The 21,167-nt window shown below is 38.0% G+C and overlaps 1 protein-coding gene across 7 annotated transcripts in view; it reads left to right on the plus strand.

Annotated features, from left to right (window-relative positions):
* The window catches only part of MCTP1 (multiple C2 and transmembrane domain containing 1), a 653,067-nt gene that overhangs the window by 535,182 nt on the left and 96,718 nt on the right, over positions 1 to 21,167 (plus strand). For all 7 annotated transcript variants that reach the window (XM_056112545.1, XM_056112546.1, XM_056112548.1 and 4 more), the window contains one exon: positions 1,479 to 1,598. In XM_056112545.1, coding sequence (XP_055968520.1) covers positions 1,479 to 1,598 — 120 coding nt within the window. The remainder of the gene's footprint in view (positions 1 to 1,478; positions 1,599 to 21,167) is intronic.

The following is a 21,167-nucleotide window of genomic DNA, read 5'->3' on the forward strand; positions in this document are numbered from 1 at the left end:
ATCACATAAATGAGGCAGGAAGTGAGTTGCATGTCATGATATGAGATTGGAAGGCCAATTTGTCACACAGGGTTGCAGAAGGAAAGTTAGGTCAGGAAGGGGGCCACAGTGAGGGGAAAGTTGGGAAGCACTGATCCACAAGACTGCAAATGGTCCATGACGTGACGCCTGGGCAATGTCTGCTGCAGCCTCTTCTCTAACCCGTTTTACCTGTCAAGTGCAGAATGTTTGTGTCCCTCCAACCAGTCTACTCGGATTCTCAGTTTTATTAGGGCTTGATTAAATCTTAGTTGGGTGCTGACTTTCTAGTGTTCGGTATTAGAATATGCACTATCCAAGGCCCTTAGTGACTAGCTGGTTCTCTGTATGAATTTTGTGAGGAACTGATATTTGCCCTTAAGTCGAGTACTTTTTTGATACCAAGAAATGTGTCCAATTCTTACTACATTTAAACTCTAATTTGTATAACCTCTGAACTTAAATCCCCATGTACAGAGGGAAGCACTGAAAGGGAATGATATATAATTGCAGAGAGGTAATTGGGTTACGTAGCATCTGGAGTAGAGTCCAACTCTGAACTAAACATCTAATTTACTATCATCTTAATTTGAGAGCAGGAGTCTCAGATTCAGAAATTTTAGTTCACCTGCCCAGGATTGTGAAAATCTGGTGGGGTTCAGTGGGGGACTCAGACTTCATATCCAGTGCTGATTGTTTACAATGTAGATGCTTTTAGAATGAATCCTACCTGCCAGCTTAGGTGAGTTCTAAATATAACATTTGTCCTACAATGAAAAAAATATCGTTTATATGCTTAATGGAGTAGTTCAGTTTAAAAGACAATAGAAATTGATAATTTAAATTATTTTCTTCAGCAAAGTTGTTCTTTTTTTAAATAGCTGTTTGATTTCTATGGTAATGCTAAATGTTAACCCAACTCTTTTAAAAAATACTTGTTGGTACCAGCTATTATTCATAATGTGAAATATTTGGGACTCTATGGTGTAGACTGGTATTTTCATCAGCCTATTGTACTTATTATATTGTGTTGTCCAAGTAAGATTGTTTTGTAAGTCTCTGATATTAAATACTTATTCATTCTTTCTCATTAAGTCAGATTACCAGCTATTTTGACAACCTAGTGAGCTCATTTTGTGGCTTTTTTATTTTCATTTTATTTTGTACAGCCTAAGAATAATTTCACTGGAGAAAAAAATTAAAATAACCTCATTGACAATATAAGGATAGCATTTTTTCTATTTAAAAATGAAACAAAGTAAAAATCTTAACAGTGGCTTTCTAGGGGTCAGTTGTGCTTTTAGAAGAATGTCTAACAAGTTCCCAAGGCTTTGTTTTCAAGATAAATCTTCCTGTTCTGAAGCACTTAGTTAGTGTTTTTGAAGTGGAGGAGCGAAAACAGTTCATTTAATGAAATTCAGTGTTGACTCATCTTTTTATCTCTTTTCTTTCTTCTCCAGCTCTTTCTCTTTGTTGTCTGGAACTTTGAGCTCTACATGATACCACTGGTTTTGTTGTCACTACTGACATGGAACTACTTCTTGATAATATCTGGGAAAGATAACAGGCAACGCGATACAGTAAGTCTCTACTTTCTTACTTGTACGTGTTTTTGTTCTTATTCCTGGTCCCTCTGATAAGATCAACTTTGAACTTGGTTTTACAAACCAGAAATTATTTTTACAGAAACTCAGATTTGGAGAAAAGTTGTACCAGTTCACAACTAATAACTCTTTAATCAAAATCCATGAAACTGTTCATGTATTTTTAACATTATGGACCTTGGTAAGAACTAGAGTGGAGAGTGTACCAGAGAATTAGCTGTGATTTTAGTTCTGAATGGGTTTTTCCAAATGATTTTTTTCTTTGATTCCCCTGCATTGTTCTATATCTTAATGTATCTGGGATTAATACCAATATCACAACATGATTAGTGGTCAGACAAAACCAATGTATCTTATTCAATTCAGTTCATTTCTCTGCCAGTATTGGAAGGAATGACAGATGATTGTTGGCTTAGTAGAGTACATAAAATATCTAATTCAGTGAACTCTTCATTGAACAATAGCAAATTTCCTTCTCTTTGTTGAGGATGTATTAAGATACTTGTTCAAGGGACTCAAGGATGAAGTGCTTTCATTCAACCTAAAAAATTTTAAACAGAACCCACCTGTCTTCTCTAAGGTTTTGGGGAAGGTTTTAGAATATGTGAGACAAAATTCAGTCTATCAAAAGGATGTAGACTGAGAAACAGAAGCTGGCCACACGATAATCATTTCATTATTTTCCTGTCAACCTTTATTCCCTTTCAGTTATTCCACTCACTAAACTAATCATTGGGAGAAATGAGTTTAGTTTTTCCATACATAAATGAAAAGGTGTGTGTCTTCTCCAAATAAAACTTACAGAACTTCATAATTCATTAAATGGGAATTGCTCGAGCTCGAGCGGGCCCAGTAACGTCTCCATTGGAGACTTTGTTGTTACTGTGTCTGGCATATCGAATACTCTCGGTAGCTTGCCGGGCTCTCCGAGAGGGGCAGAGGAATCGAACTCGGGTCGGCCATGTTGGCTGCGTGCAAGGCAAACGCCCTACCCGCTGTGCTATCGCTCCAGCCAAATGGGAATTAGGAAAATAAAAAAAAATAAAGGTTTTTCAAAGATGAAAATCTATTTGACAGCTTTATATTCTCTCCAGTTTATATAGATTTTAAAAATTTACATTAAGGGCCCACACTTGACTTTTACAATATCAACAATAGTTGTATTGTGTCCATAAGTATGTAGAGAGCAGTTATTTGATCATCAGTTTAACAATAGTGTAAAATATTTTATTGTAATATTTATTTATTATATAATAATGGTTGCACAGACATTCTGTGACATATGAGAACTTTCCTATTAAGTAATCCACAGTGTATTCCAAATGGTAACACAGCTAAATATAAACTTCTTCAAAATAATGTAATGTAAAATCAAAAAAATAAATTTCTGATGAATGAAGTTACAAACACAGTATTTCCCAATATCATTTCTATATATTACATATGCGATTTCTCTATCTCTCTGACTAACTTAGAAAATTGAAGAAAGGGACTTTTATCCCACATCTTATTCATACTTGCTGCTGTCTCTAACACATGTTTTGTGAAATAGAGGTATTTAAAACATTTTTGGTCATGTTTGCCTAGCCAAAAACAAGATTACTAGTGGAAATTTTAGTGGTTATATCAATAGACAAGAAATCAATATAACTGGCAAGAATTTTATATGTATATATTGAAATTGCACATTGACAGCAAGCCACAAATGCCACAAGCACCTGGTAACATGGGACAAATAGTTTCTTTTGTCAATTAATCAAGAATAGTTTCTTTAAGAAAAGAGGACTATCTTGGACAATTGCTTTTCTGTCACTTTTACGTAAGGGATATTATTGAGAAGGAATGTCTACTTTTCATTCAGTTGCCTTGAGACAAGCGTTCAAATAAGTTTATTTGAAGTAGAAGAAAAATTATAATTTCCTTGCGCTTCTAAATCCTCTGCGGTACTTGTCTTCAATAATTAGATATTAGTTTGAGAATTCTTAGTGAAAAAATCAGAAATTATAGACTTAGTATCTTTTCTAGAATCTACCTGCCTGGGCTGTAAAGTTTCACTATTAGAAGAAAAAAATATATTACCAAATCCTTTAGTACTTAATAGTCTCTACAAATTGTCACAAACCTATTGAGCAGGTGTAAATTATTTCAATTTCTTTAATACCTTATTTTCTCCTGAAATATAACTCAAAAAATTACTTACCAAATCTTTTCCTTTTAGGCACCTCTCTAACAGATACCTCCCCTTTTAGCCATGGACAATATTTTATTCCCAACCACAGCTCACTGTGAAGCATTCTATAGTCTTACTTTCATGGAATGCCAACTACAAGCCATAACTCCCAGTAATTGCCTTTTATTTGCCCAAAACACACATATACACATATTCTGTTCTTTCCGGGCACCAGAGCAGCAATCACAATGTTTCATTCAGCTTCTTATTTACTGGTGCAGTTGAGACCTTACATAGCTCTTAAATCCAATTTGTCTAATTATGTGTTTTCAGCCATATCCAGCTGTGCATTTGAACTGGTTGCTCCTTTTGAAAAGAAACCTGGGTTGTGCTTTGCAGTTACACACACACATACACACATACATATATAAATGTTCACACACATATATGTATCTATGTAAATTAGCAAAATTATAGAGGCTTCCATGCTGTGTCTAAATGAGTCTTACACATATTGTAAAAAATAATATCTTTTCCCAGGTCTTTATTGATATACCAAAAGAAATTCAGAGTCTGTCAGCATGTGTAAAACTTTATGTATTCTTTGAGGCTTTAATCACAGTGTTGACTGATTCCAAACCGGAATACTTTTTGTTTTATGTGAGAGAAGACACTTCTCTGTTATAAAAAAAATAATAATAAAGCCAGTGTTTTCAGCTGAGAAAATTAAATTTGTATAAAAATTTAGAAGAAAAGCAAATTAAAATTACCTTCCAAAGAGAAAATGAAACAAAACTTTCATGACTTAAGTTGAAAGATTTAGAAAGTAAACACTGTGAAACCTGAACCATTAATAGGTTGCTAAAAGTTCCATTTTCTGCATATTTGTTAGCTGAGATTAATACTGAAATGGGAGAGAATTTCTCCGTGTTCTTGTTGTTTATAAAGGAGAACATTGTTTTCTCGATAACTTTAGATCACAGGAACTAAAGACCTCCTGAATGTTAGCCACCCCTGGATTTTGTGCCATGATGCATACACTAATTTAATCTGAAAAATGGGATGTTATCTTTCAGCATGTGTAAAAACTTGAGATATCTGCAATAAGTTGGCTGAATTTCTTTAGATGAACCCACTGAAGATGACATGAGGAAATAGTCATTCATGTAACTGATTCTGTAGTTCAGAACTATAGAATTAGGTGCCAGGAGAAATGGATGAGGTCAGAAATGATATTTCACCTGCTCTGTTTCCCAGACTTGTTAAAAAGGAGCAATACTGGATTGACTTCTTTTTTGTATCCCTTTATTGGAACCATAACATCAAAGTTTTCAGTGTAAGAATCTTTAGGCTTTCTAAAGCAGCCATTTAATACATGTTTCATTCAGTCATGTCTCTGTTGTGAAGGAAATATCGAGATAGGACTGGCATGGTTTTCAGAGTGTGACCTGTTCATTGAGAACCTGGGGCTCCACCAAACCCAGTTACTTATGATGTTTAAGTGAAACTATCCACATTACAATTACTAAGGACGGAAATTATGTACATGGAGAGCAGATGCCAGGGTAGGTCTTTTCCTTGAGATTTAAAAATTTCTGAATCCTCATTTCCCTCTGGGGCTGGGCTAAGCACTTTCTGCAAAATGTCATTTACCCCTTCCCCAGCAGAGAGAAGCCCAGTCAAGGGGCTGGCTTCTAAATCTGGTGATCATCATCCACTGTTACCTGTGTAAGCAAAGGAGCATGGCCTGATGTGGAAGCAGCATGGCAGTTAGAGCTCTTCCTTGAGAAAGGGAATGACACTCAGGAATGAATGGTCAAGTGAGTCAGGGCTCTGCTGCCAACAGGACGCAATAGATGCATAAAAACTGTAGCACTGTAGCACTGTCCTCCTGTTGTTCATCGATTTGCTCCAGCAGGCACCAGTAACGCCTCCATTGTGAGACTTGTTGTTACTGTTTTTGGCATATCGGATATGCCACGGGTAGCTTGCCAGGCTCTGCCGTGCGGGCGGGATACTCTCGGTAGCTTGCTGGGCTCTCCAAGAGGGATGGAGGAATCGAACCGGGGTTGAACTTGGGTTGGCCACATGCAAGGCAAACACCCTACCTGCTGTAATATCGCTCCAGCCAGAGAATTAAATGACATCCAAAGGCACAGTGAGAAATTGGTCCACGGGGTGTTGGAGTACATGTCAATCTCTCTGCGGTCTGTGCTCTGTGGCATCAGTCTCATTTCCTCTTGGGGCTATGTTTGCTACACCCCAGCTCTCCATGGGCACCTTTAGGACAATTTTTGCCTTTAAGTTTCAGAAGAGCCAGCAGCAGTAACTCCAAGTTTAAGCATACTGTGGAAAACATTCACTTCCCTCTCCTCATTCACATGTCCTCCCTTCCTCTCAGTCAGGGAACTAGAGCAGATGGTAAGGAATATCTTATATCAGCCCTCCCAGTAAATCACCTCGAGTCATCCTCTCTTTTAATTCTTCGCATTAATAATATCAAATAAATATTTCTATTGTGGTCTTATCCTCACAAATGAGGAAATTCAAAATCAGAGGGTGAGTACTGACCTCCACAGATTACGTGAATGCAGCTGGCCCCTGTTCAGAAGGGGCAGAACGGATTACTTCATGCTTCGCTCATGCTCACTTTCTAAGTGTCCAGGGCTTTATTTGGGTTCCAGTGTCCCCAAGTTCCTTCTGTGAGGAGCCCAGTGACCTCCCCAGCATCAGAGCTGGTTATTTGTTTGTTCCTATTCATTTCACAAACACTCCTGGCCTGGAAAACAAACTCCACCCAGGCAAGTAGGTGAGGAAGAAATCAAAGCTTGGTAATCCTTCACACTGGTGAAGACAGTCTTTGAATCTCTGACATACAAAAATTCTTCAAGCCCCATTTTTTTAAATTACACTTTAAAAGAACAATCATTTTACTGTCATGATATTCCTCCCACATAGCAATCTTGGTTACCTAATCAATGGAGGCATTAAAAGACTGAAAGTTGTGTGAATCAATGAAATCATTCTCTGATTCATGATCTGACTGTAACACAAACCGGGACAACGGCTGTCTTGCTAAAACACTATAAATACTGAAATGCTTTGTTGGTTCCCTCAGATGGCAAAGTTCTTTATGTATTTCCTACCCCCCACCCCACTTAGAGTAGTGTCGCATATTGTTTCTTGTTGGTGCTGTTTCAGTTAGACCAAAAAAACCTCTTTCCAGAGGGGGAGAAAAACCTCTGAGGAGAGAAATTTTTGCTGCTAAAAATGTGGTTGAATGAAGATTTCGGGACGATCCACCAAATAGATGCCACCCAAGGAACATCTGATGCTCGATCTGAGTGTCTGTATTCGATATGCCAGACACAGTAACAACAACGTCTCCAATGGATCCGTTACTGGGCCCGCTCGAGCAAATCGATGATCAACGGGAGGGCCTTTACTTTACTTCACACACATTTGTTATTTTTATTATTTTCTCTACCATTGCTCTCACTTCCCAAGAAATTCTGTGATGGGGTGGGAGGACGAGTACAGGAGTTTCTCTAAAAGTAATCACTGAGCACAGAATCACAAGTAAACTCTGAGCACCACCGGGTGTGGCAACCCTCCCAGCCACCCCCAACCGCCTGCCACCCCCAAATAAGAAGCCTGTGTTGAAACACTTAAATAAGTGGAACATGAAGTGAAATATCCCGATGAGATCCCTAAGGATACAGACTGAGGCTGAGCTAAGGGGAGAGAAATCTTTGTGCCAGGCACTTTTCACATACAGTTCGACCCTCTGAGTCAGGAAGGGCCTTACCATTCACAGAAAGCAGCATCGATCACAGCCTCCTGTGTTTTTCTCTCAGTACTAAAAACGACCACACACTTGCTCTTAACAGAAGCAGCACTGAGTCATGCAGCCTGTAAACACATCTAAAAATGGATGATCACTCTTTTCTTCTTCCTGCTTATTTCAACGGCAATTTTCTCAATTTTTTCAGAAGGTCACCAGCTTGCAAAAATCTGAAGAGGACCATGAAAAGAACCAGACCTTTAGTTTTCTAACACAATCACTAGCCTAAAGAAGTAGGAACCAGAAGCCAATCAGATGTTAGCAGAAAAGTTCCTCTTGTCAACCCTCTCAAAGATGCTCACCACCTGCTAGCTTTGCTAGGTTAATCAGTCACTGCATAGATCGTTGTCACTCACACCAATAACTCTCAACCTGCATGATCTTGCCGAGCTCTAGATGTGAACCTACCAGACATCCTACAGACATGACACCTTTCCACTCTTCTCAAACGTGCCCCCTTCCCACCACCAACTCTACCAGCTCCCTCTCCACATCTCTGTAGGTAATCAGGCCTTTGTCCCTGCAGAGTTGCCTCAAACCAGTTCCTAAGGGTCTCTGAATTCACCCTCAACTTGGGGAGATTTAGCAAATACTAAGACAGATGCTCAGTGCAGCTGGAATTTCAGTGTATAAATATTATACTATTCAGTATATAATATTATACTAAAATAACAATGTTTACCTGAAATTTCTCTTTCACTGGCTCTGTATTTTGTCAGCATCACCCCAAATGTCAGCGTCATGCCCTTTATTTTGGCCTCAAGACCTGTAGACAGGTAATTGATCTGAAAATTCTGATTGTCTTGCTCTGTACTTGCCATTTCTACATCTTCGAGCCTGGGGCAGATAGAAGATAACTCCTATATTGCACGATTCAAACCCTAGCATCAGTGTTCTCTCACCCATGTCCCAGCAGGGTCCTTTGCATAATTTTGATATATGTTTCTTGTTTTTGAGAGTGAAACCTTAATTAAGAAAAATTCGGGAGTAGTAAATAGAAGACCCCAGAGCTAATAGAAATAACCCAGACCAGGGATATAGTTCAGTAGCGAAGTAGGTGCTTTGTATGTACGAAGTCCTCTGTTCTATTCCTGGCACCAAACAGATAAAAAGAATTCACTAAACCCTGCCAGGGCAATTTTGTTTTTTTCTTTTTTCTTTCTTGTTTTTTATGGGGGAGAAAAACAACAGCTGTTCACAACTCAGAAGAGCAGCAAACTAAAGCTCAGAGAGGTTATGCCACTAGAAAAGATGCACACAGCAGAGCTGAAAGGTGACTCTCAGTGTTCAAGGTGACTCTCGGATCTGGAGTCTTTCCTTCAAAGTCCACAGGGGCAGCACAGGTGACAGTCTCCAGCTAGTGGTGATACAAGTGTTATTCGAGCTCTGGGGTGTTCCAGGCTCCTGAGACTGGTGTACATGGAGCCAGCGCTGAAGTTGTATGTGGCAGGATGATGTTGCAGTGGATGGAGCACTTCAAAGTCCTAATTCCAGGAGCCATGCATTACAGATTTGAGGTTCAAGTACCAGAGGATGCACCCGCTGTACGGGGCTGCCAAACATCAGAGAGCACTGACTGACATGTACAAGGCTCCTGGGGCTTCTCTGGGGCAGCCCTGGGTCTCCCTGAACCACACCAGGAAGGAGGGGCTCTGTTGGCTATTACCTGCGGGTGGTAGCCCACAGCTAAGGAGGTGGGTTGAGAGGGCTCACCCGGGGGGACAGGTTGTCTTGAGAGATTTGGGGGCTCTTTGACCCCCAGAGAATACAAAGGTAGGAAGCACTGGCTGCAGTAGTGGCACAGTAATATCTGGGACCAGAGCAATAGTATAGCCAGTGTTGCATGAAGCCAACCCAGGTTTGATCCTTGCCACCACCAGGGGTGGTTCCTGAGCACAGAGGCAAGACTAAATCCTGAGCACCACTAGGTGTGGCTGAAAACCCTAAATAAATCTTATATTTACCACATAAGTGTGTATTCCTTGCTTACCATGCATGTCTTAAAAACAAAAATGGAGAAAACATTAGTTCACTTCTTTTTACATTCAGCAACATGTCTAAAAGCATCCCTCAAATTACCGGAAATCTACTTCATTTTTAATGATGGCATGATTTTTGATGTACGAATAACAATATTTTTTTACTTACTTACTCACTTTAGTAATGTGACACAAGTCGTTTTCTTTCAATGGTTGTCCCACATTAGGTATATTGGAAGGAAATCCTAAACAAATACTTGGTGACCTTCTCGTCGTGTCCCTTAACAAAATCCTATAAGAAGAATGTTGTGTTTAGAACAGATGGATTATCAAATTTTTGAGTTAATAGTAATGTTGAAACCTTTAGTTAAAACCACTAGTTTTATTAGTTTCTACATAGTCACTGAATAAATGCTAATTATTTTTTCTTCTGGAAAACTTCCTTTGCTATACCTCCCACTCTGGCCCCCAGTCCACGCTTACCAATTGCCACTCTAAGAGGTCAAGTGAGTCCACTCCTCTAAGTTTCCATGTCCAGGCACAGTCCATTGTAATGATTCTCTCACTACAGGTCTTCCTTACCTGCTGTCTGTAAAAGTAAAGTAAAGTGAAGTAAAGTAAAGTAAAGGCCCTCCCGTTGATCATCGATTTGCTCGAGCGGGCCCAGTAACGTCTCCATTGGAGACTTTGTTGTTACTGTGTTTGGCATATCGAATACTCTCGATAGCTTGCCGGGCTCTCCGAGAGGGGCGGAGGAATCGAACTCGGGTCGGCCATGTTGGCTGCGTGCAAGGCAAATGCCCTACCTGCTGTGCTATCGCTCCAGCCCTTAGAACCACCTGCTGGCTGTGGTTCTAATTATTCCTTCCATCTTGTCTCTAATCACAGTACAGAGAAAGTGGCCTCCCACATAGTAGTATAATGGTTGCTAAAAAAATGTTTAATGAATGAATTTTTTATTCATTCCAGATAAAAGTGTGTCTGCATTTCATGCACAATTATTACTATTCAATTGCAGGTTATTGAACCAGGCCCCGTGCCAGCTGTTGTTCTCTGCTGAGCCAGAGCAATAGTACAGCGGGTAGAGCACTGACGTTGCGTGTGGGTTCTATCCCCAGCACTCCTCCAAGCACTGCCAGAAGTAATTTCTGACTGCAGAGCCAAGATTAATCACTGAGCATCAATGGGTGTGGTCCAAAAACAAACAAAAAAGGGCAATGATTAACACTTTATTATTGTATGGACTGTTTGTGGTCTAGTGAGAGAAAGAAACTGAATTGCAAATACTTGATATAATGGGCTCATGGGGAAGGTCTGATGTACACAGAGTTAGCAGATGTCCTGCATGTGGAAAGAAAGAGGGTTTTCTCTGTTACAACTGCAGTTCTTATGTCAGTAGCTCCATGTTTACTCTTTATACTGTATTGGTTATCCTTTTACTCTTGTCTCAAACTGCAGCAAAACCTCCAATTGGAAAGATAAAATTGTAAAATGGTGGAACGATGAGTGTTACCTGTACGTGACCTGTCAAATCATATAGAAAAAGATCTAAATGAAAGCACTTCTATGTTTAAAAGGGCATTTTCTAATGATCTTCCTTACTGGAAGGCACATTTCTGGCTTTTTTTTTTTTATTAAGACTCGAGAGAAAGACTTGGAATTTAAAGCTGGTGGTAGTGGCTGGAGGACACTTAACAGTTACTCACTTAATTAGCTCTTCATCTTCTTCCTGCATGTCTCCTACCATTCACCATGTTCAGATTCTCCAAAGATGCATCTGGAAATGTAAAAATGTAAGGAGACAATGCCTATTCCTTTTCCTTCCTTTCTTTTTCTATTTTTGGCCACAAAACTGATTCTTCACAAAACTGATCACAAAACTGATCTTGGTTGGTCAGCTATTTTATTGGTTTTGTTTCTTTGGTTTTGGTGCTGGAGATTGAACCTGGGACTCATGCTTTCAAAGTTTACATTCTACCAATGAGCTAAATACTCAGCCATGATACTTGTCAGCTGTTTAGAAATAAGGACTCATCTTTTAGTGCTCATCAGACAGTGCCAGGACTACATAGTCAGGACCCTGCATAGGCTAAGCATGTGCTCTACATTTTGACTTAGCTTCCCACCATTATTCTTTGTTAGTAATGACTGACAAAAATTGGGGGACATTTTTTGGTGGTGGAGACCTTATACTCCAGCATTTTGAACTTTTTCCCTGTCCTATTCTTCATTCTTTTAGAGGATCTCTGCCCTGAAATAGCACTGCTTTTGGAACAAATGAATTATCTTGGCAATTGTTTTGTTTGTTTTTGGTCCATGCCTGGCAGTGCTCAGGTTATACTTTTGCCTCTGTACTCAGGAACCACTTTTGGCTGGGCTCAGGCGACTATTTGGGGAACTATAAATCAAACCCAGGTCAACTTCATGCAAGGCAAACACTTCCACTGTACTACTATTCCTGCTATTATCTTGGCAATCTTGAAGGAAATATGAATTTATCTACCTATAAATTGGTGGTTTCATCTTTTTTGAGCCCCATTTGGCCTCTGGAACCACAGAAATATTGAAAAACCCACTTCATAACTTCTTCCAAAGCCTCTCATGAATTTAAGAAATTCATGATCTAGATGGTCTCCAAAGTGCTGCACCCAAATATCTACCCATCTATCAACCAAACAATCTTAATCGCCATACTTACCCTTCAAAGAAAGTCTGCTTCCACAGTTTGTCATTTGTAGTTGAGGGGTGAGACAGAGAAGAAAGCCAGAGATCCCAACAGTTTGGGTCCCAATTCTCTGGGTGAATATTATATGTTTCCTGTTAAGAATGATGTCCTATTTGTTTTTTTAAAGTGGTTTTGTACTCTGCTCTTTGCAAGTATCCAAAACTCTGTAATAAGTTGTAGTGAGGGATGAAGAAACACCTCTGGCTGACTCATGACCCTGTGGCTGGTTGGCACCATTAGTCTTGATCATCATGCCCTGTGTGGTGGGTGGTGTTGGCAGAGGGTTATAAATGATATTTGTGGAGACTTATTGTCTCTGGATCATAAAGGTGGCAAGAAATTGCAAGACCTCAATTAAGATACTAAAAGTAGAAACAAAATGATATGTTTTTATCTGCTGGAGGAAAATGTTTATAAATCAGACTATTATTAGACCAATAACCCTGAGAGTTTTATATTCATGATTTTTTTTAGCATTGCATGAGATACATTTGTCAAGAGCAGGCAAATTTAAAATCATTCTAACAACCTAGGGCATAGAAGCAGAAGAGTCCACGCAAAGTGACCAAACCATAATATGTTTCCAAGGGCATTTTACATCATTTGTTACTGAGCTTATTTTATCATACAAGAAAAAGAAAATAATTATCTAATTATATTATTATATCAGTTACTTCAAAAATGACAATATTGGAGCCAGGGATGTAACTCAGAGGCAGAGAGCCTGCCTTGCCTGTATGAGACTATAGATTTGATCCCTGACACAATGAAGCAAAGCAAATCAGAGCCAAAGAAAATTCTAGATATTTTGATGCCAGGTTTAACTGAAAGAAAGTTACTCTACCTAAACAAAGTCCCTAAATGGGAGTTCTCCTCCCGTGGACAACAGCATCCGTGTCTAAGAAAGTATGTCTGTAGCATGAGGGCTGCAGAGTTTACCTTTCATGCTCAGGGCCTCTGCTCAGTCCCCAGCACTGCATGTCTCCCAGTAATGCCAGGTACAGCCTTGGTAGCCCTCACACACTTAAACTTTAGGTCTACACAGCTCAGGTCTCTGAGCACTGGTAGGGAGACCAAGAACAAAAACAAACAAAAATTCATGCTGCTACTGTCGCCTTGGTTCTTGGTTCAGATTATAAATTCAGACTTTCAAATTCAGAGATTGACTTGTTAGCTCTCTGAATGAACTCATTCCCCTTTGCCTCAGTTTTCCTCGCCAATAAAATGGGATTGTTGCTTGGTAAAGTTTCATGGGAATACAAGAGACAGCATATTGTGTGAAGCAAATAATGAGTGCAAATGACAATGAGGTCCCTGATCACCTATTAAGTAGGACAAACTGTTTTGATGGGGGATCACATCACGCATTGTATAAAAGTCACTACCTGTCGAAGAAGAGCTCCCTTCTAAGTCCTATTGAAGAGGATTTTTTTTTTTAATGGCCAATATGCCTTGTTAATTTTGAGCTTGAGACAAAGACAGCAGCAAAGCCACAGTGCAATTTCCTGTGTCAGTTACCATCCCCACCCCCATGGACGTGGAAGCCCCAAATTAAAATTATATTTTTATCAACAAAAACTCAGATGAAAATATGTGAGCAGTCTTTTGCAAAATGAAGTTCTGTGACAAACAAGGTTTAGAGAAATGCTTTTGCATGCCCTGTCTAATTGATTCTATCCATTTATATTTGAAAGACGTATTTTTCTTGATTATTGTAATGTAAATCTCCACCAAGCACACTGTTCAAAAACAAAGCCAAGCACCCCAGGAACCAAATGGGCATTTTCCTTCATGGAGTCCAAAAGCAAACAGCCCCTTCCTAAAAGCCTCCATCTTGGACTAAGAGAAGGAGAAAGATAAACCTGGCGAACCAGGTCTGGGCATAGGGACTAATTTTAATAAATCAGAATAGAACATGAAAATGTCAACTTAATCAAGCATTTAAATTTTATTAATCAAGCCTAATTTTTATGAGTGCAAATAATCGCTGAAGCTGGACAAATTTGTTCTCGATTGCATCAGAAACATAATTTTAATATTTAATGGACTGATGAATTTAAATGGGAATTATCTTTATGAAACATGCTCTTCGCAATTTGCCATTAAATGGGAAATAAAAAAAATCAACATAAATCTTATGTAAAGGTTATTTAACTAAATGTTGGTACTATAAATATTATAAATGCATTATGCACTAATTTAGCAATCACACAGTACACTACATAAAGCAGAATGGTAAGTGGACACGGCAGGCTTTTCCTAGGATAGAGAGCTCTTGTGAGATATTATAGGAAGTACATGGTAAAACTGCTGTGGAGGTTTTGTGTACGGTTTGGTTCACATTTTTCAGTCAAGTTTTTCTGCTCTAATTCATCATTTAGCATAGTTCAAGCGTAGGGGTAACCACACATGGATTTTCTTGTGTGTGGTAATTATTCATTACCCCTAAAAATCTAAAAAAAATATGACTTGTAGAAAAGACATATGAGAAAAAACACGAAGCTTTCTAATTATGTGATTTTTCTTTTATTTTATTTTTGGCCATTGAAAACATGCTTCATGTTATAATCTTCTGACATCATGTTCTCGGGTCTCAAACTATTCTAAGTATAAGGAGGTGAAAAAAGAAAAAATTAACTTGTGTCAGAGTAGGTTTTCAACAAACGTCTACCTATTTCACTCACACCAATTCATACCCCGGCATATTGGTTAGAAAGAGAAAGAGCTGTGACGTTTGGCACAAAGTGAATCAAGCCCAGCAGAACACAAGTGTCCAAAAGTTTGCTCGCATTAATTTTAAAGATAAGTGAGTTTTTATTTTGAAATTCTGTTCTTTAGAGCTTCCTAATGTTCTAAAAGGATAGCATTTACCTGTATTATGTGTGGTGAACTGTACTTTTGCCTGAAAAAGAACTTCTTGCTTATTGCAATTTTAATGCACCCAAACAGATCTCATGGGGTTAGAGCAAATGCATTTGGAAGAGATTAGAGGACATAGTTCTCTTATGGATCCTAGAAAATCCCTTTTCTCATGTTGCAGAAAATATTTTATGTAGCTAATGAAGACTTAATCAGATATTGATACAAATTCTTAAGGTTGATTATAAAATCTAAATCATCCCGAATTGTGCTTTTTTGTAGGACATTTGTGATTCTGCAATGAAATTTGGCATTAACTGCATAAATTATTTTCTTTTTATTTAAAATCTGGTTATTAGTCATACAGAAATGTATTCAAAAATATTAAATTTAAATTAATATAGGTTAGTGGTAAGTCTAGTTACCTTTTAATTTTATTTGCAAGGCTCATCAAACATCTTGATTTTTTGACTTCTTGTATACTTTTTAAGACTAATAAATGATAGTTCTTTATTTAAAAATTAGTAAAAGACACATTGTAGATTATTAATAGTTGGCGTATTTTTCTCTACTCCATCGAATTAGTATGCAATATTCTAAAAACCCCAAATTAGTGTTTTCCTGCCTAAGAAAAGATACAATACAAGGTGAAGCCTTTAGATGGAGACATAGTTCAAATAAACACTAACATTGCATTCACAGTGCTTTGTGTAGGCATAAAAACGAACATATCAGAATACTGGGAAAGAAATATAAAAGAAATTCATTAAGATTCTTATACTAATTAGACAATTTATATTAGATAGTATTTATCTTTCCTCAGTGGAACGTTTTTTATGTATATTAAGCTGACACTAAAAAAATATTTTAAAGGTACATACTCTTGGCCAGTAAAGTAGATTTACTGTTCTTGCACCTTACTGCTAAACGTATTATACCACAAATAATGCTGTTGTGGATGATGCAGAATACAGACTTTATGTAATCAGAGGCATGCATCAAAAGTCTTCTGATAGCCACATTAAAGCCACATTTCCTATTAAGAATCAGACTAAATTACAACATGGCACTTCCCAGAAAGAGCCAAGGAAATGCATTCTGCAAGAAGAAATAATTGTATTTGAGTGTCTGTAAAAATCAGGAAGTCTTTTAGCAGTAAGTAATAATGCTTTTCTTTTTAGTCTGCCTTCTTTTGTATTGCAATATATTCAGCCTTGCTGGCAAGTCTATCACACTAATTATTATTACATCTAGTGGTTCAGTTATCTTGATGACTACTATAGCTGAAATACTCCAAGGTCAAATCCTTAATAGCACGAATCAAACTAAGCAGCCATCATACATACAGTTGCTTTTGATATATACTAGAGGAAACCGTATATCTCAGACCCGTTGATGAGTCTTTATTTTTCTACAAATGAAGCGTAAATTATATGTGCAGTTTAATTGTGCCATTCATTTTGCGAAAGTTTCTTTAGAATCTTGGGAGGAACAGATAGATGCTTTCTGACAACTGACAACACAAAAACACCTATAATGATGTTATTGACCACAGAAATCTTCATCCCGACCTCAGTACTTTCCAGTGATCTGAACTAATCTGAGGGGCTCTCTGCATATTCTCAAGCCATAGACTTTCGCTGATTTCGTATTTACTTGCACATGTTATACACCCAAATGAGGCATAAATGCATGCTCGACTTGGTTTTTGCACACACACAAATTGTATAAATGAACTCCAGACCGTGTTGGCGACCACTACTCTCCCCAAATTCCTCCATATCTCTAGGGTAGAAATAGGCATTTAGTTTGTAATGTGTCCAAATTTTAGCATCTGTACACATTTGGATGATGTATGAATACAAAATTAAATACAAAACTTCTTCCTTTTGTGACAATTTTCTTTCTTTAATTTTTTAACATTGCCATTGCACATCTGGCCAGCAGTGATTTCTTCTTTAATTTAAATGTGTTGCTTTTTTTATAGACCATGTTTGAGTGAACCAATTTGAATTGTGCAACTATTCATTCCGAGCATAGCAAAACATCCATTTAATTCGAAGATGATTTCCAAGGGGGAAAAAAGTAAACATACAAAAGAAATGGGGCTTTATGTCAGGGCTTTTGGGGGGTTTTGAGCTTTGTGATACTCAATACTTAAAAGGTTAATAACTAAGATTTCTTTGTTCCCTTTTTGTTTAAAGGGATGTTAATAAGTGGGAGACCCTCGGAACGTCATAGTACAAAGTTTTTTAAGAATTACTCATATATTCCTTTAGCTTCCTTTTTTTTAACTTCAATTTTTCAACCTAAGTTGACTCTAAAAATAATAAACAGTACCCACTGTTTCATGGAGACCTTAATAATGAAATGAACCTGACCCTCTTTTCCTCAGCCCTCACTCTCTGGGTCTTCCTTTCTGCATTTTTCAAGTCGTCTCTCTCAAACAGCTTTGGTGGAATAATTCTGAGAATGTCTTCATATTTTTATTCAGATTACCAATGCCATGATGAACATTTTCAGCCAAATGAAATCTTACTTCCTTTGAGTTCATAAGGCATTTAGTGTTTAATTAACACTAAAAATCTTGTAATATTAAAAGCACTCCTATTCAACTATATAAAATATGTAGATCCTATAGATGTGATTTTACTTCACTTTGAGAATAGATTTTTAAAACATACCAGCACATACTACATTTTATATGTTAATGACAAATGTTCAGCAAATATTGAATATAAAAGAAGAAATATTATGCTTTAAAAATGCTATGTGCCTATTTTTGGGCTGGAATGTAGCTGGCATGCTGTATTTGGGGCTGTCTACGTGTGTTTTTTTGAAATGTCATCTTTATTAGTATTACATTCAAGGAATAGTACCAAGAATCACTTTCTTTCAAGACCTTCCTCCAGTGTGTGGCATATACGTCTGTGACGAGCGACATTACAGAAGGTCATGTCACTTTTAACTGCTTGCATTACATCTTTCTGATTTCCCTAGTGCCCTTCCTTTGTTTGATTAATACTACTTGCTTTCAAGCATGGTATCAGAAAGCATAATTTGGAAGGAGAATTCTAGAGTGGATCTGAGATATTCCCCCTCAAGAAAAAAAAAAAAAGAAAAAACCCAACTTTGTACCTTTTCTAGCACATGCATTTTTTTTTCTGTCACTTTTCATTTTTGTCCCTCCGAAAAAGTCCTGCATATTTGTTATTGTTAAATTACTGTTGACAAATGTTGGGTAACTGGACTTTGTATACTTGCCCATGAAACTATATAGTACTTGATTGGTTTTATTTGAGGAAGAAGCAGCTGAATTTGAGACAAGGACTCCTGTATTTGTTTTCTTTGGTTAAATGTTAAACTCTCTTTCTAAATAGTAGGTGTTATTCAGATTTTCTGAAAAGGTTGCAATTTTATGCCATCTTTAAGTGCTCCTCAGTGAGATATATATATATATATATATAGTTTGTTTTTAAAAGCTCAGTTTACAGTTTTGATAGTCATTGCGTTTGGCTAGGACTCCTGTCCTAAAGCATAGCCCCATTTCTGAGAAACTCTTGTTTTCAAAGTCTCCAAATTGGACTAAAAGCCAAAAAATTAATTGTGAAATCATCATCTTTTTTCACTGGAAAGCTATATCCATGCCACTCGACCTGTGCTTTTTTATGTGTTTCTTAGTATCAGTGAAGCATGAATCAAAATTTTGTATATTATTAAGAATACTGAATAATTTTCCCAGGGGAAAATACATAATTAATTTGACAGGATTAATGCTCAAAAAGTCATTAAATTGTTGCATTTTTGTTAACTAGCTAACATTTTTGGTATTTCTTCAGTATAGTTTCTATTCTAAGAATTTTAATGCATGATCTCATTGAGTTCTTATCAAGACTGTGGGATTGGTGTTATTATCTCCATTTTCCAAGGTTCCTTAAGCTTCACCTGAGCAAAAATGCAATAGTAGATACATTCTAAAGCAGCTGAAAGGTTTCAGTAGGAAACCATCTGTATTATAAATCCTTACTTGTAGATTTTTATGATGTAGTATTAAAACAGCACTGGAGGAGAGTAAAGCCCTCACTAGAGCTTTTAAAATACAACACAGAGGCCTCTCACTAGCAAACCACTTTTCTGCCAAATGTAAAAGCGAATGGTTGTATTGGTGATTCTGAGTGCACATTTGTGGAGCGATTGTGCATAGCCAATCACCCACTTGTGCAGGGTGAGAACAGTTTGACTTTTGGAAATGAAGAGCCTAAGTCTTTAGACCTTTTCAAGACATCCTTGATCCTAAGATCCACAGCTGATTTGTAAAATGTGTGAATTAAGGGTTTTTTTTTATGGTTCAATAATATTTTTAGTTTTCAAAAATTAACTTGAGGAGAGTGGAGATCTTCACATCTTAACACAAAGGCTAGATATTCAGGATTTCTCTTTCCAAACAAATGTGGGAAAGCATTTTTGATTGTTTGCCTTTATTAATCTGCTTCCTGATGCTTTTCAAGACAAACTAGTTTTGTTTTATGAGATTAAATAAATGGTAGGAACTTTAATAGGTAGTTTTCTTAAAAGTAGGGAATAGATTAGTCTCTTTAATCTATTTACTCTGTCAGCATCAATTTCTTTCTTTTTTATTTATTTAATAATTTATTTTATTTTATTGCCATGAGGTTGGGCAACAGCTGGCTGTGCTCAGAAATTACTCCCGACTCTGTACTCAGGGCAGTGCTGAGATCATTCCTGGAAGTACTTAGGGGATCATCTGTAATGCTGGGGACTGGACCCAGATTGGCTAGATATAAGACAAGCACCTTAACCACTGTTCTCTCTCTGACCTCAGTATCTAATTTGTGAGCACAATTATTACTTTGAAGTCTGCTAGGCACTGTCTTGACACAATCCTACCTTACTAGCATCTTTAGTACAATGGTAGGTTCTGAAGAGTGGGTGATATATGGCGCTTCTCTAGTGATAACTACCTAAAATAGTTTCACTTGTGCATGGAAGTACAAGTGAAGTATTCATGTTTTTCCCTTGACATAATAGGTAAATATGTTTAAGTAATTTTAGCCAAAACATTCAAATATATCTGATCATCATGTTACGTACGTTAGTATGTATATATTTTTTATTTTGGGGTCACACTGGTGATGCTCAGAGGTTACTCCTGGCTCTGCACTCAGGAATCACTCCTGGCAGTGCACAGTGGACCATATGGTATGCTGGGAATCGCACCCGGGTTAGCTGTGTGCAAGGCAAACATCCTACCCGCTGTGCTATCGCTCCAGCCCCTAGTATATATCACTGTCATCCTGTTGTTCGTCGAATGCCTCGAATAGGCCCCAGTAATGTCTCCTTCGTCCTAGCCATGAGATTTTAAAAAGTGCCACATTCGAGGCTCTTTCAGGGTCAGGAGAATGAGACCCATCATTGTTACTGGTTTTTGCCGTATTGAATACGCCACCGGTAGTTTGCCAGACTCTGCCATGTGAGCAGGATACTTTTGGTAGCCTGCCAGGTTCTCCAGAGTAAGAACTAGATAAGAAGATGTCTGGGAGCTGGGTTTTATAGTCCTGGGTCTTGGCCATTGATGGGATTACACGGTGCCGGGGGCAGTTGGTGGGTGAACGCCTACATACTGGAAGGTGGAGAATCTGGGTGGAGGAGGCCCCAGTCCCAATTCGAGCACGCTTGGAGATCTATGTATGCCCTGGGTCCCGCACACCTGGGTTCCTCTGCCGATCAACCGGGTTCGATTCCCAGCACCCCATATGGTCCCCCAAGCACCGTCAGGAGTAATTTCTGAGTGCAGAGCCAGAAGTAACCCGTGAGCATTGCCGGGTATGACCCAAAAAGGGAAAAAATTCTAGTTAAAGTTTTACATTGTTGTGCAACCAATCTCCAAAACTTGTTCATCTACAAAAAGTAACCTCTGTACACAATACACCAGGTGAATTCTTTTGAT

This window comes from Sorex fumeus, unplaced genomic scaffold (genome assembly GCF_029834395.1).
Source record: "Sorex fumeus unplaced genomic scaffold, SorFum_2.1 ptg000018l, whole genome shotgun sequence".
Taxonomy (NCBI): Eukaryota; Metazoa; Chordata; class Mammalia; order Eulipotyphla; family Soricidae; genus Sorex; species Sorex fumeus.